Here is a 23,992-nt window from a genome sequence, read left to right on the forward strand (position 1 = left end):
GAGAGAGAGAGAGAGAGAGAGAGAGAGAGAGAGAGAGAGAGAGAGAGCTTCCTGCTCATCCCGTCAGCACAGTCAGATGATGGACAACAGTATTAAATGAGCTATGGGCCAACAGTGAGTCATGCAATTACATCAGCAATCAATCATAATCACATTATCAAAATGTACTTCCAGCACAGGAAAGACCCAGACCCAGCTGACCTCGCTCTGTGCCCCCCTGCACCCCTCCTCCTCCCACCGGTCCTCATGGCTCTGAAACAGTAGCAGCATAGCCATCTCTTTACAGCAGCGCGCCTCTGGCTTTGTGATTCGTAGCAACATGTACAGTGGCTCAATAAAACACACACACACACACACACACACACACACACACACACACACACACACCAGTATGTTCAGTCTGGTGTGTTTGATAAAGGTTAAAGACGCCACATCCCCGTTGTCAGAGCCACGGGGAACAGGAACCCAACCTTCTCGCACATCGAGTGCGGCGACGAGCTGATGTGACTGCATCATGTTCTGCTGCTACCTGGAAACAATGTTACCGATAACGTGGATGGACTCCCTCGCCACGCTCTGTCAGCCCTTTAAGCACCGTCGCTGGGTGAACCGTCAACAGGCTGCATTAGCATATGCATTTTTTGTCTGTATCATAATTACAGTATTGGAAACTGATGACTCCAGTGCTTGTTGATTTCTTGTCGTACCCCCTGTTGTATTTCTGACATTTTTTCGTTTTTTCTATAATCCACTTCAGTGGTTTGTCACATTAATTTTTTCTACAGTGCGCGTTTGGTTTCCTATTGGATTTATTTCATCTCATCTGCATCTGTGTGTATTTTCCACTGCTTTGACTCTGCATTTTCCATCAGGCCCCATCAAGCGCGAAGCCCGCCGACTGTCTCCCTCCTGTGTACCTCAGGAGCTGCACACTGTTTATGACTCCATCCTCAAAAGGAATAATTCAGAGGCAGATTGAAACAATTTTTGTTGTCACTCGCTTCAGTATTATCTTCTGATTGAAGCGGGTTATAGCAGCTACAAGAGATCACTTTGTGTGCCAGTATCTCGTCCACTCACCTCGTGTACACGTACAAAAGCTTATGATCAACATTTAAGTGTGTTACAATTTTGGCAGCAACTTTGACTTCCCCCTCCTTTATTTAGAGAAAACCTTTTCACCTTTTCTGTCCCGATGCCTTAAAGGGAAGTCAGAGAGCATCAAGATATTATATATTAATAAGGTTTGTCTGATCAAAAACGCATATTGTCACTCATTAAATAAATATTATGACCTACATGATGTTTGCCTGCACACACATTTGCAGTGTGCAGCCATGGTAGATTATAGGCATATGTTTAGGAATAGTAGTTCCATTTATAATGCGCTTGTTACAATTCATACTGATGACAGTATTTGTTAAGAAGTATTTATCATGACGGGTTAATGAAAACGCAGTATTTATTGTGCAACCGTTTCACTAAGAACCAACCATAGCAGAATATATGTAAATAATAATTACACTTTCAAAAAAGTATTTAGTAAGTCTTTTTCCTGAGGCTACACCGATCCAACTTTGTTTTTCTCCTGATACAACTTCCGATACCTGAACTCTGCGATACTAAATACCAATCGTATACCAGTTTTCCAAGTTTTCCATTTGTGTATCACTGAATGGAACCATTGGAATCTTTGTTATGTAGGATAACATGATGCCAGTGATCGCTATGGTACTAAACAGTGAGTCAGCAGGGCGCGCCTTTAGCTCACCTGGGAGAGTGGACCACCTAAATACTAAGACTGAGTCCTTACCTCAGCAGCCTGGGTTTGTTTATCTGACCCGTGGGCTATGCTGCATGTCGTCCCTCTCTCTCTCTCTCTCTCTCTCTCTCTCTCTCTCTCTCTCCCTCCCTCTCTCTCTATCACCCCCTTCCCTTTCTCTCTTTGACTGCTCTATCCAAAAAAAAGGCAAAAAGCCCCAAAAAATATCTCACTTTTTTTTTTTTAAGTGTGTCTGCTGGCTGGACTGAATAAATGAAACCGATGGCGGTAAAACTAAATTAACGTGGAATGGTCACTTAACAATGTGCGTCTCTTTTTCTTGAAGAAATTTTTATTTCCATATTATTAACATTCATTAAAGCTTAATTTGTCATATTTATTCAGCATGAAAATGTAATCTACATCATCTAGTCTGAAAAATAAATATCTCAATAAACTGAATTTACATTTACTACATTTGTGGTTATAACCACATGTACACAATGCTAAACTCTTCATGTGTTTACATTACAGTTACCTTTTTACTGTACCATCGTCATCTTGGGTGACACTGTGATGAAGGGCTCCAGCAAAGGAACATTCGCTAGATCGTCTTAACATCACAAAAAGAGGGTTTTGGGGTATATTTGGTATTTAGGATATTTACACGGATGTGGTCGTCTCTGCATTAGTTCTGTTACAACTACAGTGTGACTGTACTGTACCTGTGCCAATGGCTTATGTGAGCTACAGTTCATAGGAAAATAAACTGAAACAGCTTTAGATGCACTCGTACGGTGTTAAATTGGTTAACTTTCTACACAAGCTATAAATCAATGTGACCGTGTTGCAGTAATACATACCTCTTGTAAGTTATAAAACCACAACATTACTTTGGGCTGGATCCAGATCTGAGATAATAATGGAAAAGGAGAGGTCTGTGGACTGTAGCGTGAGTAATAGAATAGAAGCTAAGACCACCAATGTGTGAGAGTTGAGTACTGAGGCAGGTAGACTGAGGGATGGTGGGGTTACGGAAGGGTTTGTACCAATCCCGTCTCAGTGAGCTGGATCAGAGACAATGAAGCCGATCTATTCAATTCAATTCTACATCATATCTTGAGATATCAATATGTATATTTAAACTTGAATTGATTTGTGTTCATTTTGAGACTTTTTTTTACCAATTTGCTGGTGTATGATTTATTATTTTAACAATACCATTTTGTATCTATGTATTTACTTGTTACGTTTGGTTTTACAGTGTTAAGTTGAGACTGATGTTGCCTTACATGTAAAAAGGATGATACCAGTCTCTTCCACGCAGTCTGGAAGCTGGGTATTTTGTCATCGCCATGCCAACGTAGCACACCTCCAGGGTTTCTTTCAGTCGGAGCTAAATGGCACCTTTTCAAAAAACGTCTCCCCTACAATCAAGTCAGCTTTCAATCGAAAGAGGAAGAACAACGCTTCCTCTTTCGCTGGTATCAATGCCGATGCCACTTTTCCTTGGATGTTTTGTTACATTGTCACTCCGAATAAGGTATAATGAAGACTACATCACTATTCTCAGGAATACAGAAATAGGAATAAGTATAATGTTTGCATACTTATAGTAGCAACGATTGCGGGGGAGTCAGAAACTGATACTGATTAAAGACCAGTTCCCAAAGACTACACTCTTGCAGATGAGTCACTGATCTCAAACACTGAGCAAAGCTTGTCATGTTTTTTTTGTAATTAATGCTCCAAATAATGGGAAATGGGATACCACAACATAAAAGGGCATCATTTATTCCCTCTTTTTTTGTTACTGGAAAACAAAAACAAATGCACATTTTACAATAATGGTACATCCTTACCATTCAAAAAAATACACTTTTACTAACAGACACACAAATGTTTTGTCTTGAATACAAGACCGCAGCAGTGCACAGTGTTAACCATTCATTGCTTTTGTTGATGGACAACCTGCCATGTCTTTACCAGGAAAGCCTGTAGAGAAAGCGATGACGTCATGTTCTGACTAGACTCCGTTCTACTAGCTTATGTAACTCAATGGTGCTCAGTTTTTCTTTCATTTGTCTTCCAATAACAAAATGAAGCGTGTTCCAGGAGGTTTATTTTCCATAATCAATTTCATAATCTCCAAAAAATACAAATCATCCTGAATTAAGGCGTTTACAATTAGAATTTAAAAACTTTCTTCAATTTAACAAAGTTAAACTTAACATTAAAGGTCACTAAAAACTGAAACACTAAATGAACGATACATTATATATATATATGTATTTTTTTTTTTAATTACCATTCTTATCTCGATATATGGAGCTAACCACACAGCATTGTTAATTATTCGCAGTGTTACAAACGTCAATGAGGCTTTCTTACTTTTGGAACACTGGCTCTCTATGGCTACTGGGACACTCATCTGCTAATGCCACAATATTGGACCAGAGAATTGATAACTTCTGGGATACAGTATGGATCACAGACTACAAGTGGACGTAGTCACTGGGAAGTCACCCATTGGTTTGTGGACGGCAGTTTTGAAGCCATGAGTTTGGCATTTTGTCCATCGCCATCTTGGATTTTGGACGAGTGAAAGGATGTGACCATATTTTGATGACGGAAGAGTGATGCCGTGGCGGAGACTCAGGTTCAGGTAGTGACCTGTCAATCACAAAGTGGACATGCCCTAAACTAAAGCATACCCTGCTTTATGGTCTATTTGACTCTAAATGGACCATCTTTTACTAAATGAACATCATGCTGTATTGAAGAAGACTTGAAACTGGAGACTGAGACCATAAACTCATGTTTACAATGTTTACTGAGGGAATAAATCAAGAGAGAAGTAGAGTCATTTTCTCACAGACTTCTATACAACCAGAATTAATTTTGCAACCAGAGGAGTCGCCATCAGTAGAGAGAATGCAAGTTTAAGGCATTTGCTTCACTTTTCAGAACAGATGTTGCCGCCTGCAAGTAACAGACACATACAGGAATTCAACAGTTGACACCTGGTATTGACGAGATCACAGGGTCACATTAGCCAGGACTGCCTGCACAACAGGGATCAAATACAAGAGAGTCAACAATTCTCTCCATATTGTGGTGTCAACACATGACACATATTTGCAGAGGCTTCAAATCAGTACTGATTATCTAGATTTTAAACATGCTACCTGTAGTTAACAATGTTGACTACATTATACAGTGAACTGTCACAGCAAAGGTTTCCCTACACTCTGACACTCAAGCTCTCTCCGGAGACAAAGTCCTCCACACACCCACTAAAATGTGCTCATCCACTTTCACAGTGTTAGACTTCAACGGCACACAGAGGCATTTCTTACACCTCCCCGTGCATATTTTGGTAACGATGATGAAAAAAGGGCACATCCGTCTCAGCTCGTCTGTACAACTGTGTGCAACTGCTCAAACTTCTGGCCCCATGAATCAATAATCTCACAGTCTAACTGCATTATTCTCTCCCGCTCTTCATCTCTCGCTCTCATCACTTTGTCACTTTATTGTGGAGGGCGGCGCAGTGCATCAGGAGCTCAGCGGCTCCTCTGGGGTCCTGGAAGTATTGAGCATTAAGATGTGTTTGTAGTGTTAGGGAGAACCTGCCTAAGAGTTTGAGTTACACCCCTGCTCCTCAGTCCTCACACAACAGCCATGCCTTCGCTCGCAGAATTGGGGGATCTGTCACACAGCTTGGGTTATTGAGGGCAGCGGATGAACCAAATTACAAGATGATTTATGGAGCGTCCAAAAAATTAACGGGGCAGAAAACAAAGTGGGGGAAAGCACGGGATATACTCTCCGGCTTTGATGACTATTTTGAGATGCACCTCAATTTCCCCAGTGTTCCTTGAAAATAACCGAGCTTTCAAAAATGATGCATGCCCTCGATAGAGACACAGATAAACTACTGAGGCCGGTGAAATGAAAGAATCCTTAAAATGCATGTTAAGTGGTAATTAAATTTAAAAAATTCAATTTTGAAATACGGTTTTCACAACTTGCACATCCACTTTGTACTAATTCCCCCACTGTGTGGAAGCCAGTAGTGGACAGGGAGCGACTAGGACTAACTAGCTCTATACTACAATGCAAGAATGTTTCTTGATTTCCTTGTCCACTACATGGGTCATCAACCATTGAAGATGTTGATTTGTTCATTTAGGAAAGACCCCCTTTAAAAAAATTCTTGCTTTAAAACTAGTTACCAAGAGACAGCGTTCTGACTGAGCTACAGCTTAATTATCAAGCTAGCCACGGCAAATAAAATCTGCCAGCTGCGAGTTGTCATTTCAGCCAGCAACATTTAGAAATCTATCTAGCGATAAGAAGCCTGATTTTCCCGAATGACGTCCCTAAACGTCAGTGTTAGCCCAGACCTAGCTACGTAGCTAGGCTGCTACGTGAAAGAAAAAACACAGCATCCTCTATTATTTGAATACCTTCGGCGGAAAAGAGTTGAACTTAGCTCAACTTTTTGCCGCAACGCAAAACGACGTCATCCAGCGCAAACGGGCAGTAGCCAAACAAATGAGTGCAAAAGAACATTACCGGTAGATTACTAATGTTCATGCCACATTTCTACCGTTTACCTCATGATGATCGAGACAAAAGATAATGATAACTTCCCAGAGTCTTGAAATCCTGCGTGAGAATATCATAAACAGCTGTGCAGTGTTTTGGCATTTTATTTAATCCTTCAAATTTATGGATCGGTTACCCAAACCGAGCTTCCTGGATTGTAGTTCATGGTCTCACTGGTACCGCAAGGGGCCCGAATGCCTCACTCAGATAACACTGAACTGAAATTGTGTTTAAAGTCATTCCATTATATTTTCTGGTGAAAAAATCTAAATACTGGTCAACATATCACTCTTGGCCTAACTAGCAATTTTCCTGACTCTAAAATGACTTACACTATCAAGGCTGTTTCAGTAATACCATTCACAAATGGCCAATTTCATCCCCACTGTGTCAAACATGACCCAAAACCGCCACAGAAATTAAGCTGTCAGCTGATGATTTTGAGCTTTTATTACCAAAGTTTACTCAGTGTGACTGCTTAAAATATGTTCTGTATATTGCGTGTAGATGATCTAATACAATAATACATGTAAAACACAAAAGTGTCTAATTTTGCTAAATCAGCACCCTTCATAAATAATCACACTGTAATTCTCATTCATCCACATGATGCACAGCAAACCTTTTACACCACAGGTAGCACAAAGTCACAAAATCAACTAACCATCTCTCCACATTCTAATTCCACATGCGCTTTATTCTGAGGACATTTGTTAACACAAAAAAAGAAGTATTCAATGTGCCTTACCTACTTGCATAAAATTGAGAGTGTTGCTACTTTTTGAGCGAAGCTGAAATGTCATATTTTTACCTTCCAATGTTTTCACACATTTTTCTGGGAGAGGAAAGATGCATTAGGTGGTCTAACAAAGAAAAACAGAGAGGTGTAATCTTCTAATACTGTTACCGGGGCAATCACAGTTTATTCAAAACAATATTATCTCTAATGTCTTCAGTCTGGTAAGTGCAAGTAACAATAAAGGTAGCCTCTTTGCACCATTAGCTAAAAACACAAATCCATCCTCTGTGCTTTACCTCCATTTGGAAAGACTGACTATTTCTCCGTGTTATCATATGCGATATGCAAGCCAGTCTGGACCCCGTGGGCTGACTGAAGATGGATCAAATTAGTCTTAAAGATCAGCTCAAAAACAAGCTCTCAAATGACAATGTCCAGTCTTCGCTCTGCTGAAACTGACTCCTGTCTAGTCTGCGTGGGCAGTTTTATGATCTGAATACTTGAACCTGCACAATTTTTTGGAGATACTGTACACAACAAAAGTTGTGTTGTTCCACTCGATTTTCTTCATAATCACTAACTTTTTATGGCGACTCTTCTGGTTGCAAAAAAGAAGTCTGATTGTATAGAGGTCTATGAGAAAAGGACTCTAATTCTCACTTGATTTGTTACCTCAGTAAAAATTGTAAACATGAGTTTATGGTCTCAATCTCTAGTTTCAAGTCTTCTTCAATACAGCATGATGTTCATTTAGTACATTATGGTCCATTTAGAGTCAAATAGACCATAAAGGGGGCTACCTTGTTATTGACAGGTTGCTACCAATGAGTTATCTGTGTTTTCGTCTTACAACTTTAACCCTTTCATAGTGTGTTTTCACTAGTGTGTTTTCACTTCATGAAAGTTAATTGTAATGGGGTTTTTTTGCCTTAAAATGTCTTTTTCAGCGTTCGTTTGTACTTAACTCCAACCTTTTGTGGCACTTCTGATTGCAAATAGCCAAGATGGCGACAGCCGAAAAACCGAACTCAAGGCTTCAAAACAGCAGTTCAGAAAACCAATGCGTGACGTCACGGTGATTACATCTAGTTCTTACAGTCTATATTGCCAACATGACAAATTAATATCTAATATTTACTCTTCATTTAACTCTGGTTTGGACCAACTCCTAAGAGGAATGTTGGTGCTGGTGGGCAGGTAGCGCACAGTGTATTTTTCATACTTTTTTGTCGAAAACAGATGCCTGCTGCGACTGGAAAACTTTACCAAAACAGTAAAGTTGTGGGCCGTAAACAAAACAGTTAGGCGAAACACGTAGAAGCTGAGAGGACCTGTAGAATCGTCTGATAATTATATGTAGGTTCGTCACTACGAGCAACACTTTCACATTCATAAAGTAATTTCATCATTATTGATATAAAAATGCAATTACACCAGCTTTAAATCCAAACTGCTTTTAAGACGTGACTCAATGATGTCCTGTTTTCAAAATGATGCGATGTGTCATTAAAGACAAGTCAGGACACACTGCTTCAGTGCATTTTCATTTCTGCATGCACACCTACATTAATGTATCTCAAATTAAAAATCTTAAACATCAGAGGATCAGACAAACAAAAGATGGTATCCATCCCAGAACCTGAGAACTGATCCATTTCACGGTGTCTCCCCTCAAAGTGAGCTCCCATCAGGCCTAACCTTGAAGGGGATAGAGAGCAGCTCTGCGCAAGGCCACAGACACCATCCACCTGCGGATCCAGTGGGCAGTCACCCTTGGAGGCACCCAGCCAGGACCACGTGTCCCATCATTCCTCTCGCCTCTGCAAACGGGAGCATCTAGGAAGAATCCAGAGCATTCTGGCAGATGCCTTGTGTTAATTCTACAGACATTAATACTACCTTTCTACAGTCCAGTTTCTCCTCTTACCCTCCCTTTTCCCTCTCTCTCTCTCCCTCTATATCTATATATACAAACACTATACAGATCTGTGTATGTATTGGCCCTCTCGTGTGCACTGATTTGTATGTAAACTTGATTGTCTCTCAGAGGGAGTTAGAATAGCTGCCAGGAACTTGAATCTCATCACCAACTGTAGGTCATATTTCTCAAGAGCAGGTCAGAGACTGCCCAAATTAATTCAGTGTAGAAACAGATGATGGTGCTGCCAATATCACACATAAAAAAAAGAAAGATGACACCGATAAAATAGACGTATGTCCTTTCAATTGTCGGGCAAATTTAACGTGAACTTTTAAAATGACTCAAAGAAAGGAATAAAAATGAGTTGCATTTCCACCAACTGGTGCGGACCAATATACTCGGCCACAGCATAGTCTCCCCAGAGGTTGGAGACGCATGGCTGAAATCCGCCAGTTAACAGAGTAAAAGAAATAAAGGTTGCGAGCAAAACAAGTCGGCTAGGCCATCCAACCATATATATCTGACCCATCTGCAAATGGAAATGGGGAGGGATTTGTATCAATTAGGCACGTTTTAATTGTTCTTCCATATCAGCTAGTATTGGCCATGTTTCATGCTGTCCGGATACAAAGAAAAGCATTCACACGTCATGGGAGTATCCGGGACGCCGACAGCAGAAACAGCTGATCAGTCATGTTTGCTGCGTCAGAATTTATTTGGGAAAGGCGTTCCATATCCCATTTAGCCCATCAACTGTTTTTTGAGAAACCACCTCAAGCGGGTGAAGAAACCGTAATTTGCAATACTTCAAAATGCGCATAAAAATATGTCAGTGGAAACACAACTCATCTTTTCTTGTTGACCTGTGACATACCAAGAGCAGATAACCTCATATCTCTCCCAAATGATTGCAAAAGCAAGTATTCCTGAGTCTTTACACTGCCATGAGAAGAAACATTTCAAAATAATGTCGCTTCATATTAATGACTTAATCCTCTTTTCCTGTATTCAATAACATTGTGGGGGGATATGTGCATGCTCAGCTATTTTTAGAAACAAAAGGTTCATCCATGTCACAAGTGCTGTTTTTAGAATGGTCCTTATAAATGTGCAAAAATTTGCTAAACTTGTTAACTTTCAAAATAGTTTTTTTTCTATCTTAGCTGTGATATGACAGGGCCTGCAAAGCCCATGTGTGCTATCAAAAAAAGGCTCCTTTAGCCATTAAACAAACTTACTGCAATGTTTCTGTATGAAACCTAGCAACGTAGTTGCAAGCATGGCTGGTTGGAGGATGGTATTTTTAGCCGACCCTGCTGTTATTGTAATTGTGGGAGTTCTTGTTTGAATCCTACCCATCCCATTTAATTACACCGCTGTTTCTTTGTTACCACAAGTTAAACTAGCGTGGGTTTGTAACACAAACGAATCAAACATCTTTTAACTGTAGAGAAATGCCTATAAATTCTCGAGCGTGTATGATTTTTGAAAAAGCTGAAGTTGAAATACGCGCTCTTGTTCTGTGGTGAGACTGGAGAAAAGACACCAGCAGCAAAAGCGGAGTTATTAAAATGCATATGTAATTTCATATTACACTGTGTAAGTCTCTGCTCAGCAAAGAACAGTGCACAGCAAAAAGAACAATGTATAAATATGATATGACAGCAAACGACATTTAGACATATGAACATGCATCTTATGAAGAGGTCATTCAATATGCTGACACAGTCATTGTCTTTGAAAAATGTATCACCAGCCTAGTCATGAACCTGTCAAGTTTTATAGACAAATGCATGCAGACCGTGTAAAGTCCTTAAAAATGCCATTGTCCGAACAAGTGCCTTTTGTTTATTTATGGCTCCACGTATGCATTGTTGTTATGATTTTATGAGGCACAATGAATTTGCATCCATGGATCGATCTCCGAATGGTTTATGTGCCACAAATAAAATGTTCAGAGTTCTCCGTTTTAGCACCAGTACGAGGTTATAGTTCCAATAGCCAGTATGAATGTCCATTACAGAGACTTCAAATTAATAATCTTGGATCACCGCCTCATGTGTGTGAGGTTGACCTAGAAGTTGCAGGGTTCCTACACAATTTCTCATTTCAAAATTCCAGACTTTTCCAAACTGCGTAGGAAAACTGTGGCTAAAGCTCCAGCACACCCATGGAGCAAACGAGCTACAGCTGCACAGTGCCGAAGCTTTGGTTCGGCCTCCCGGCTCTGTCACATGCGATAAAGTTGACTTTTACTTGATATGCTATGAGCCATCCTCACGTGGATGTCTGGGTGTTCTGTGACCTGTACTGCCACTCTGCTGTCAGTGAGCTAATGCTGTGCTGCTCTAGAGGAAGCCACCTTCTGACTTCGCACACCCACTGCAATTTTGCTCTTTCACGAACCTGGCTGATTCTGTAATCAATGAACCATAATGAACCATAATAAAGAAGTAGAGTCATTTTCTCATAGACTTCCATACAATTTGACTTATTTTTGCCACTGGAGCAGTCGCCTCTTGCTGGTCAGTAGAGAGAATGCAAGTTTTGAGACACTTCTGCATTGGCCTCACTCGGCAGAACCGGAGGTTGCCGTCTGCATGGGACCCATAAAGGTGGAGCGTATTTTAAGTCCCGCCCACTTCGGAGGGGAAAACAAATCATCTTTCTCCATTGCCCTTGTATTGCATGACGGTGCCTCCTTGTCACTTTTTTTCGCTAGCAAACAACAGAAAAACACATAAAAGCTGCTGTGTGGTGGGATCCACAACCAACAGGGTAAAGAACCCAGAATTACGTGTTTTATTAAAGCTGCCGAACTGAAAATCTGAGCCTTTTAAAATAAAAAAAGTGAGGAAGACTGGGAAAACTGTGGTATCCTGACACTCTGTATATCTACGTGTGCAGCAAACATTTTAACCAAATGTCAGTTTTAGGCTCACTATACTTTTGGAAGTGACAACTAGTGACAACTAGTGTTATAGTGGAATGTGGATAAATGGCAAGCTATGCAGTATCATGTTTGCAAGTGTCTTAGCTAACTACACTAGCTTGCTAACACATAGCTAACATTAGCTTGCTAACTTGCCCCATCATCATTTTAGTTATCAACTGTGACCCTGGTGGACATAACGGTGATAAAACAATGCTGAAATATCATGGTTTTTAGCTAGCTACAGGCATTTTGTTAGCTTTTCAGCCCGTGGTTTTTTTTCCCTCTTACGGGCGGTGGTTTTCACAGTATGACGCGTAGCGCTCTGTCTCTATTCAATGACGCTTCCAAAGTTTTAAGATGACAACTATGTGGTCATTTGCACACTCATCAATGCTACACAGGCTGCAGGGCGGAACTCACTGCATCTCCATCCCTTCCACTCAGCTAGCTCATCACTTAATTGACTTAATGAAGTATGTTCACTCAGAGACATGTACCAATGCTGGGAGTGAACATTAAGGGGTTGAACAGCAATGCCAGTCGGACCAGAGCGCCAACCCTGAGGACAACGCACCATAGAGTTTTGTTGGAAAACAGTGACACGGCTGAAAGAATATTAACTATGGGCATAGTGGGACTAAAAAAGCTCAAACTGGCTTGCAGTTTTTACATGATGGCAAACTGACGTGTGCAAAGAAAGTGGGTAGTTCTACAGTTTGTGCTACAACTTTGACCCAGCGTGTTCATTTGCATCAGAATGCAACATCTCTTGTGTGGTTTATCTTATCTAAGGACAGGTGAACTAAAAGTGACAGCTTGCAGAGTGCAGATGACTCAAAAGGGAGGAGACCCTTGAAACAATGTAATGTAAACCATGGATTACCATAAACTACACAGAAAACTGCCTTCGCTGCATCTGGCCTCCTCATAAAACCATTTGGTTTATTTACTTCAAGAAATATTTCACACACATCTACTTTATTTGTGCAACAGCGGAGACGAATGCATTACCACCTAGTTTGAAACAACAGAGTGAATATTAATTTACTCCACGCTTTTCTGTAGATTGAGTGGCAAAACAATATCGCAGTATGAGGGACATTTGAACTGATTCAGATCGACGTTATAGATGATAACAGAGTGAAAGATCAATGGAAGGACAGCTCTTTACAGAAATATCAAGAAGTGAGACATTCTATATACCATAAAACATTGAGAGGCTCACCAACTAAAAGCACTTTTTTTAATCACCTCATTAAATGAGCTGTATTGGACATTCTGAGTATTAATATAGCAGCTATTAGACATTAAATACATATTATACATACATATACTATTAGCTATAATAGATATAGTGGAATTATGTCTACCTGAACAGAGAATAAAGTTTGGCGTAGTTAGCACTGCTAGCTATTAGCCGTCGGCTCGCCGTCGACATGTTGAGAGCTGTTGAGAGGCAATCGAAATGCTCCCAATCTCGGGTCTTGCACCTTTATGCCATGATGCGTCACTTTAAATGCAATGCTGTCTGACATGATCATTAGCTTTACGTTCAAATATGTATATCTTGAGCTCTCTGTTTGGAAGTCTTATTTTGAAAACTCCTTTTAATGATTAGAAAGACATAATCACAGGCTCTCCACACACACATACTGTGTGGCTACATAGATACTAAATATCTAAATATCTAACCTCACCCCCGCATTTCCCACCTGACAGGTAACTATTAACCCACAACAGGAAAAAAAAACAAGTGCCACCTGCTGGAGAATTGCCAATACTTTTAACTTCATCAGATGCAGTGGTGTTGTACAGTAAGTATGGCTAAGTTTGCTCTAATGACTGGCAGTCCTATTGATACAGCCCAGTTGGCTTAGTCTCTCTGTGTTCTCTCAGATATGTTGTGTTACTAAAAATACAGCCAAAGGGCTGGAGCACCATACCCAGGCCTTTGCCAGCCTAGTGTGCACTATACTGGAAACACCCTGCCTCTGCTGACAGAGGGCCACACAGATGTACATTCAATGAGTTCGCAGTTTTTAAGTCATACGAAACAGCACTGCACCCCACTGACACAGTCTGCATCTTGGCGTACTTTATTTCCCAGCGAACCACCGGCTCGACCTGCTGCTTCAGCACAAACCCTGACGATTGTGCCCACACCATCAGTTTATGATAATAGTGAGCCTCCACGAGTGAGCCACTCTCACTTTGAAAGGCACGAGGCATCAAATCCCAGACACCTGACAGTGAATATCGGCTTTGATTGATCGGCCATGCGGTGTTGAGCAACAGTTAGGGAAGTTAGTGTCTTGGTGCGGCTTTCCACTGAGCAGCAATCAGTCAGCGATCACCCCAGAGCCTACTGTGGCTTAGCTCCAGATTGTGCCTTTCATGTGATCAGCGTTTTCACATTTCATACATCTACAAAGATAAATACAAGCTTTGAAAAAAAAAACTCACAAGTGACAACACATACTGCTGTTTTGTAGATACTTCCAGCTCATTTGGAGTATTTTCAAACATTTGGAAGAAAAACTACATTCAATTTGCAACTCTTTCCCAGTCGTGAGCATGGGGCTGTGCTGCTCCCTTAAATAAACATGGCAGCCGGAAATGCCATGGCACAATGGTACGAAAAAAATGCGTGACAGCGATTTATATGTCAATATAGATACATAAATTAAAAGTAATTCAACGTTTAACTTTTGTGTATATCTTATAGGAATATAAATAAACCTAATAATACAGTATTTCTAGTAGATAGTTTTACTTTTCCGATGCCAGCAAGGGGATTTTACACTTCCTGGTACGACGTGTGTTTTGCTAACAGTTAAATTAGCAACTTGAGAAACCAGTTTTTAAAAGTATTTAAAGTGTGGCCCTCTGAATAGGTTTGCCCCTGGTGTTTAGGGGAGTCTTGGAAGAATCTAGAAATGTCAACAAATCCGTGGGAAGTGTTTTCAAAGGACCCGCGAGGGGTTTTCCAAAGTTCCAAAGTAACAGCTACTTTACGTTAGCTCCGTGACTCTAATGTAGCTCATCAATGTCTTAAATTGTGATGAAATGGTTATTGCTATGTTAAAGGCACAGACTGGGGCTAAATATGGGTTGCCACTCATCAAAGGGAGACAGAATTTGATTGTCTTTTTAAATGAATAGAGTTTATAGTTGATAGTAAACCATGTTTTTTTTGTCATTGCTCCTGCAGTGCCAGCGAGGCAAAATAGTGATGATGATCTATACTGCAGATGCAGTGTGGAGGAACTGTGCTGCTGCTGTTGAGCACATCATCTTCAAAACCCACAACATAAGGTAACAAGTAGCCCGCACTACATGCTGTCCACCTGGGGCTCCTCTTATTTCTAGCCTACACAACAGCCTGTTGAAATAAACATAACGTTACTTTGCTCGCTAAAGCTCTTGGGTGTTAGCCTACATCTAATTAGCCAGAGCATTTAAGTAATTATTGTTGCTGTGATACTGAATACGGGGCTTACACACGCACACACACACACACACACAAAAAAATTCCAGCATCTGAATCGAAACGATGCTGCCTGCTAGAGTGCAGGATTTGCATTAGTGCAGTGGAGCCCGGTTCCTTTCTACGTGCCCTGTTCGCACCTCCGCTGCTCTGGCTTCCCTCAACACAAACAATCAACTCGAGTTCTCGCATTAAAAATCACATTTCGCCAGACCCGCGTGAGGAATATTGGCCTGCAAACAACAGAGGGATGGACATGAAAGTGTAGTCTGTCTCCTCCGTCTGGCTCGGTGAAAACGTAGCGAGCAGCCTATAGCCCGTTTTTATGGAGAAGTGGTGTTGCAGAGGGGGGGCAACGCTGCTGCGGTAAACCCGAGGATGGAATAATCTGTTTTGGGGGGGTGAGAGGGGGGGTGGATCACGTTGGACAGAATAACATTTGCATGTATTTCATCCACAGAAATAAAAATCTAGTCCGTGCTCGTATGTGTGTGTGTGCGCGCACACGCGTCTGTGCGCGCGCGTGTGAGCGCTATTTAAAAAGTTAGGAGATCATAGTGCCGTGGTGATGCAGGGGGGACGGGGGACGGGGGGGGGGGACGGGGGACGGGGGGTTTGTGTGTCTGTGCGCTGCGCGTCCCCAAAACCCATGGGCTCGCCGATAGTAGCTGCACAGAATAAGTTGTTCCCCCTCCCAGCGCCTCTGCATGATACCATATATCGCTGCATAAATATGATTGCAGATCTATCAGCGTTACAACAAACAAACAAACGAATAACGCAGATGCACACACACACACACACACACACACTGGCTCTCACGCACGCAACAAAGCCGGTTCACAGCGAAACGGAGGCATAATGGGGATTGAGCTTACCACTTGGATTCTTGTTTTTCTTAAGACTCTTGCCACAAAGACACTGCAGCATATGCGTTCCTTTGCTGAAAATGTTCCAAAGAAACCACATTGATTTGGGCGAAGAGCAATCCAGTGGCTTAAACACCCAGATATAGATGAGATCCTTGCGGTTGCATAATAACACAATTGGATCAGTTTTCCAGGACAAGGCGACCAATTGCACCATAGAAAAAAATAGGTATATCCAAGTCCTATCGCGTTTGCATTCACGTGTCAAAATATTCAGTGTCTGTCCGACTTCGCAACAAACGGCGTGTTTTCCTCTCCTCCTGCCGTATAAAGGATGCCTCCTCAACTAGTCGATGGTAGAAAACACACTCTGTAAATTGCATGTGTCGCACCGGGGAGGAGACGGGCCGCCGGTAAACAAACACACAACTAACGTGAAAACAGTGGAACACGGTGGGTTTCCGCGGAGATAACCATTCCCTATTAGTTCATCACTCTGAGGAGAGGAGGGTGGATCTGCACAGCATCAAAAGCCAAGGGAGGATGCATCCTATGGACAGACTGCTGCAATGATAGCCCCAACAAAACGCCACATTGCCGGATCCGAGTCCAGTCTCAACGTTTCTCCTGTTTAAAAAAAAAAAGAAAACACAGGCTGCTTTGGCGAGGTCAGATAACGCCAACCTCAGTTCATTTCTTAGTAGTCCCACACCGCAACTGTTTCAGTTTTAAAGCCAAGCTTTTGGGGCTCTTGGCGCGCGCGTATATGTGTGTGTCCGTGATTCCTGGAGTGAGCGTTTCTTCCATGTACGGTGTGGTCTTTTCCCCTCCTCGAGCCTTTCAGCACCACGCCACTGGCATCTCCAAAACAAAGTACGGTGCGCCTACACCAACATTTGCATGAATTTCCTCCAGCGTCGGGACCTCTGGTAGAAATAGACGGGGAGGAGGGGTTAAATTGAAAGATTGGCTTGCCATTACGTAAACACGTGGTTTCTGCGCCGTCATTTCAGTGATGCTCTAGGAACATTTTTTTATGATCTGACTGTGACTATTGTCCCCAATTTCGTTTCGGCTTGAATTCTTGGAAATGACGAGGAGTGGATTTTTTCTCTTTCTTTTTTTTTACATCCACGAGGTTGACGTGTGCACTGCCCGTTTATGGGTCTATATTTGAAGCCCTCGTCTTAATAGCTCACGTGCGATTTCTTTTCCCCTCAGTTCCTTAAGTAGTTGCAGCTTTTGTGCATACAGACGGGTGGTAATGGAGACATGATGCACCAAAGCTCCACAGTCACAGGTGTTAAGTGATGAGGTTGGTGGGGAAGCCTCCCTGTGCTGGTGTCAAGTCATCTTAAGCATAACTGAAGCAGGGCTGCAGAATAGTTTATAGGCCCGCTGCAACAGATCGCTATTACAAAATGAATTTAATCCAATTCTAGCTGCTGGAAAAGATGTATTTACAATAAAAGTGAATACAGAAGAGCAACTTTACACATCTCAAAAAAACGATTTGGTCATCTACAGAATAGAAAGTAATGACAGGATACAACATTTCAGAGCAAGATAGTTCATCATTTGCTTGATGAAAACATTCAGATGTAACACCTATGTTTACTTTTTACTCGCTCTGTTTTGTTTCCCCTCACTCATCCCCGAGGACCAGGGGGCCAGCTAGTATTGCTCATGACGACTGTTTCCACTGCATCACTGCTTTTCTCTGAGGATTTAAAGGTTTTCCATCACAGACTAAGGGAGAAGAAGACGTTGTTCTCCCCTGATTATTTCTTCCCTCTCTGTGGAGAGAAAGTGTTTGTCCTCGGTGGAAACTTTGCCCCCGCTGGTGTTTTTGCTATCCGATACTCCTCTTGTTCGTGTTTTTCATATTTCACATCTGGGATTTAATAATCTGTCAACGTGACCCCCCCTCCCCCCTCTCCCGGCACATTTGGCAGAAGTCACTGTGTCTGCCAGTGTTTGGAAGTGGACCAATTAGTTGCTCAATATAGTGTTGACCCCAATCACAGGTGTTAGATACTGTTTGCAAGTAAGCCATCTCCGTCAGGCTGCAGTACAAAGAACACTAAATGACCGGCATTATGGCCCCAGCCAGAATAAATGATCTATTTAGAAACTGTAGTTTTTTTCCCTCTTCTTTTCCTGTTATTTCTAATTTATTAGTCAGGGACTGGTACTGACTTCCTGCTTGTGTGGTGATTCTTTTGTAAATATGAGCTCAGGAGAAACTCGTTGATCCGTGCTAATAAGGAAATAGTGTTGCATGAGATCACCCCATTGATCCTTCCATTTCCCAAATGACCTCCAAAACCAGCACGTATGTAACATGCATCCCTTTGACATGTATGGCTTTCACGTTATCTATTTTTCATAATTGTATCCTTTTGTGGATAACTGATGACAAGTTACAGTTGAGCTCTGCGCTGAAGAGTTAAATACAAAAAAAGCTTCTCTTATCCGATGCAACGTCGAGGGAGCAAAAGGCTGAGCGTTTGCGTGAACGATGTTAACCACAGCACAGGAAGCTCGATGCGAGACTGGAGGTGTTCATTAGCGGGGGGTTGTGTTGTGTGTTGATCTCTGAATTACAGCATTAATCAACTTTAATGACCTAGTTTTGTGGCGCCCAGGTCTTGACAGTTGTCTGTGATAACTGGTTCCTCGGGGATGTGGACCACTTTGAAACAAAATGCCTCCTGATTGACTTTTCTTTATACGCCATTATAATTTAGCCGTGTTACAATTACTGACAGTTTGCACGTGTTGTATACCTGCTGACACATATAATGTTAGGGCACAGAACTTCTGATCGAAGAGAGAAACCGCCCCTCCCCCTTGCCATGTGCTTCTCATCCACCTCCAAAACAGAACAGCTGGTCCAAGTCAAAATCAAAAGGATGTATTATCCAACAAAGGAAAAAACAGTTACAAACTGAATCACACTATTAATAATCTAATGTTCCATGGAGCAGAGACCAAATATGTCGCACACCACAGTCTGGCGTTGCCCAGTCTAGCTGTAATGTACTCCACATTAGGTCTGATCTTCTCCGGACAGTCACAGTTCTTTTGTGTTCTGAGTGTCTCTAAGATGCCCCGTATCAGCTCAGTGATTGGCTGAAATCCAATAAGCCCCTCCTGGCCTTTGACCCATTGGCCTGGTCAATCCTCCTCTGAAGTCTGCTTTCTCTTCCCCCGCAGCTGACGGTGTCTTCACTCCTTTCCTTTGTATGGTTGTGACCTGTGAACGCCTCACTCACCTAACATTCATCTAATCTCCTTCAAACCATTCAGTGATTATACTTACAGTCTTTTTGGTTCAAAGCTTCTACACATAAACATATTGCAGACATATAATATCCTCCATAAGTAAATATATTGTGACATTACAACGTGTGCTTTTAATCATACTAACAATGCTCTTAAACTTAAATTCCTCACAATAACTCACAATAAATTCCTCACAATAACAATAAAGACAATGGGTGAATGCTATTTCTTAAAGTAATTTACAGATGCGCGCTGCAGACGAACATCCACGTGTGTCCCGCGAGGTCAAGCGAACTCACCGGTGGAGTTGGAACCCCCCCCCCCCAGCTCTCTCCACCTCTGCAGAGGCCTCTCGTGTCAGCCTCCCCATCGATCGTTGCTGTAATGTAAAGTACCATCGCACCCTGGAGGATATCGTCTGACGAGTTTGTCAGGGATCATTAGAATACTTCTTTTTGATTGCCCGGGCCGCGGCCTGGCAGGAAGTGACTCCCTTGGGAGTTTTTAACGGCCTCTTTTCTCCGAATAACTTGATTTAAGATACACAGAGATAAATGGACTGGTTCCAGTTTTACTCGTGTGGTCTCTGTGGTATTACTGTTTGACTGTGTTATCATTTGGAAATATTGAGAGGGATTCATATCATATCATATGAAAAAATATAAAGCTATTTCGAGAGGTATCTGATATCACATGATACTTTGACTCTTTTGTGACTTGTTAGTAACAATGTGCACACACATACTGTATAGTATATTTGTAATTTAGATAAACTGAGTTGAAAGCTGGCAATAAGCATGGTAAACTTTGTTGAAATAATTAGATAATTTTGTCATTTTTTAATTAGTAGCTTGAAAGTATGAATGCTTACACACATCAAAAGCTAGTAGTACCCTTACAAGCTTTTTTGATGAGTGTTTCCTTCCATATTAAATCAAACCAGGGCAGTGCCTTAGGGCTGGGCAATATATCTATTATAGCAATTTCCTAATATGAGACTAGGTAGTGTCTTAGATTTTGGATATGGTAATATGGCATAAGTTCCAGGTTTTAAAGGCTGCATTGCAGTAAAGTGATGTAGTTTTCTGAAACATACCAGACTGCTCTAGCTGTTCTATTATTTGCATTTACCCGCTTAGTCATCATAATCACATTAGTGACAATTATTCAGCAAAAATCTCATTGTGTAACTATTTTATGAAAGCACAAATAGTCAACCCTACAATGTAGTTATTAGGTATTTGGTCTAAAACATCTTGATGTTTGATTTCCTCCGTATATGTTGGACTACACTCAGGATCACCATGGCAATCAAGGCATTTCTGCTATTGATTTGAAGCAGTGTCGTTAGTATGAAGAACTGCGTGGACATCAAGGCAGTGTGCTGCAGTGTAAAGGATAGTCGTGTAACATAACAAAACACTTTCATCAGTTCAAAGTACGTCATCCTGTCTTTAACGTAAAGTTTCATGATCAGCTTGTCGTAGTTTAATTTAGAAACTTGTGCACCCACCCAAGCCGTGGCCGATGCTCTAAGGGATTTCTGGACTGGCACCACATGTATGTCCAGTGTTCAGCAGCAGTATTAAAACCATCCGCTCGCCTTCACCCAGCATGCCCGCAGCCAAGACGTCTACCAATAAGAGAACGAGCCTCAGCTTTGTTTGGCATTGCTTCGAGCAAGTGTTCGGTAGCAGCCCAACAGCTGCTGTGAACCGAGTCATGACCGAAGACTTCGCTCAAACCCAAACACTCCTTCAAGATGTGCACAACACAGCCGCTGGTGTTGAAGGGCCAGAACTGCTGTCTGTGCTTCACTTGGCTCAAACTGCATGACTGCATTGTACAGATTTACAGATACCAGTTTCATCAGAATGTGTAGATGCATTATGCCACATGAAATGTGGGCCTTCTGGTCATTTAATATGTTTAATACATATTAGCACTCAGTAGTTAGTTTCTGCTCACTGGTACTTGGCTCAAATCTAACTCCATATGGGATGTTTAGACACCGGCTCTAAAAACCTCTCCAGTGCCCTCACATTGTGACTAATAGGGCAGGAGATCAAATGGAGAAATCCCACACACATAACAACCAACTCCTCTTATTCATTATTGGAGAGAGATGAGGGCAATGACACCGGCCCAGTGAGGATTCAGGCACCCTTCACTGTGTAGCAAGCCAGCCCACATCCAGTGAATGTAGTGCTAGTTATAAAGTCTAATAATATCTACCTGGATATAATGCATGTCGTCATGGCCACATGAAGATGATCCAAGGGGAGTGTCTCAATACAATATAATTTCACCTTTTATCCGTCTTCTACTTGTGCCGTGGTATAAAAGGAGGACAATAAAAAAACAAAAATACTTAAACTACTTTCAACCACAGGAACATTTTGACATTCAGCATTCATTATCAAAAAGTGTATAGTGCAGGCTTTAGAAAAACTTAACCTGCTGCTGTCCCCGGAGTAATGAAGACATCTTCAGTGAGGCTGTCACATGATTAACAAATAGCCCATTTTCCTCCTGGAATGCCTTGTGCCATGTTAGTTCTGGGCAGTGGTGGGTAGAGTCAACAACAAATGGCATTCAAGTAAAAGCATTGTTTCTTTATAACTGTTTTGACTCGAGTAGAAGTAAAAGTACTCAAAAAAAATAACTACCTGAGTTATTTCAGTAGATATGACAAATGACAAACTACATGCTGTTAAATCTCTTCAAACTAATCAAAATGCTGAACTAAAGAATTCAAAACAGCAGTCCACAAACTAATAAGTGACATCACGGTGACTACCGCTGTTGAACGTAGAAGTACATCTATTTTTATGCAAATGTACTCTCGTAAGAGTAAAAGCTATTTTGCAAAACAACTACTCTTAGAAGTATAATTAATTAATTAATTACTCAAGTAGGCTACATGTAATAGCCACCAAATTTCAGATCCAGTTTCATAGATGTTCTATAAACTACATTTTTATCTCATTAAGTTTGCTTTGTTTTTAAGAGCTTAGTGAATCTGTCGGTGTTTGTTTCAGCTCTTTGTTGAAGCTCTGAGATCATCCATGGTTTAAGTCTTAAGAGCGTTGTCTATATTTGGAGACATCTGCTTTGGGGCGAGGCTAGTAGTGCCTTCACTGAGAGGTCACCTAAAGCATGAGGAAGGGCCCGCGGTCCAACGGAGCCCAGAACTAGTGAGCGGATATTAGTTACGAATGCTACGGTGGTCACTCTCATGCCGAGCATCTTTCTTGCGCTGGCACTGCCCTTACCCTGACATTTACTCCCCACGCCCTCAGCCAAACTTCACCCAGAAGCGATACACACACACACACACACACACACACACACACACTCACACACAATGATGTGTAAGGCCTAAAATAAAGCCCACTCTCAAATCATGCCCCTTTATAGTCGTCTCTCTGGAATTTCCTGTCTAGTGAGAATTGCAATAATGAACATATTCGCTTCCTTATCATGAAAACATTTTCCGCTTTTAGCCTCTCTGAGCTCCTCTCTGCTGCTTTACAGTTTAGCTTGCGATTTCCTTTTCAAGTAATTGTTCCCAAGTTTCCTTTGTGTCGTTCTTTAATGTCAGTGAGTTGCATTGCAGTGCTGTACGTGGCTGCTCCAACAGTGCAGCAACATAGTCAAGCTCATGAACATACAGCCATGAGGCAATCATGCGATTGATTGGTTCCTGCAGTGCCAACAGGATAATCAATATTTTAGCTGTTTCACCCCCTCTTTAGCCACTGATTTGCCATGTAGTGAAGCATTCTGCTCTGCTCTATACACCGACTTTATCTTGTACATCTTGTACAGAAAGCAGAAGTCACCGCGGCAGTGAAGTGATACCACTTGTACCAGAATGAAATGCAACAAATAGGCGGATCATAAATGTGACACACTGTCGAGTTATTTTGAGCATGAGGTTGATGTTTTCCTCATGAACTACTTTTTTCCGCGCTGGAGGGTGCAGTCTTTTGTGCTACTTGACCAGCCAGGTTCAATGAATGTGGGAGCGGTCAAACTGACTCACTTTGTCGTAATTTATAAGCAAAGATATGGCATATCACATAATGCCTTACCGGGCTTGTTTTTGACTCCGTTATGTTTTGAACCGCTTCAATTTTGTGTTTAGTAGTAGTCGTAGATGGATAATTATATTTCTAAATACATTTTGTTATTATGTTGCCTGAAGCATAGACTGTGTATGAGAAGTGGCCGTAGTCGTCGTGACGTCACCCATTGGTTTGTGGACTGCCGTTTTGAAGCCTCGAGTTTGCCGTTTTAGCCATCGCCGTCTTGGCTTTTTGCAACCAGTGAGTGGAAGTGACCATATTTGGACTGAGGAGAAGTGACAAACCA

The 23,992-nt window shown here is 41.6% G+C and overlaps 1 protein-coding gene across 3 annotated transcripts in view; it reads right to left on the reverse strand.

The window, feature by feature from the left end:
• The window catches only part of fgf14 (fibroblast growth factor 14), a 113,284-nt gene extending 96,043 nt beyond the window's left edge, over positions 1-17,241 (reverse strand). For all 3 annotated transcript variants that reach the window (XR_004213555.1, XR_004213556.1, XM_031870106.1), the window contains exon 1: positions 16,337-17,241. Coding sequence is in view for 1 of the 3 variants with exons in the window: in XM_031870106.1 (XP_031725966.1) it covers positions 16,337-16,544 (208 nt within the window). In the remaining 2 variants the exon portion in view is untranslated. The remainder of the gene's footprint in view (positions 1-16,336) is intronic.
• Positions 17,242-23,992: the final 6,751 nt, after the last annotated feature.

Source organism: Anarrhichthys ocellatus, unplaced genomic scaffold (assembly GCF_004355925.1).
Source record: "Anarrhichthys ocellatus isolate YVR2014 unplaced genomic scaffold, GSC_Weel_1.0 scaffold51, whole genome shotgun sequence".
Lineage (NCBI taxonomy): Eukaryota > Metazoa > Chordata > Actinopteri > Perciformes > Anarhichadidae > Anarrhichthys > Anarrhichthys ocellatus.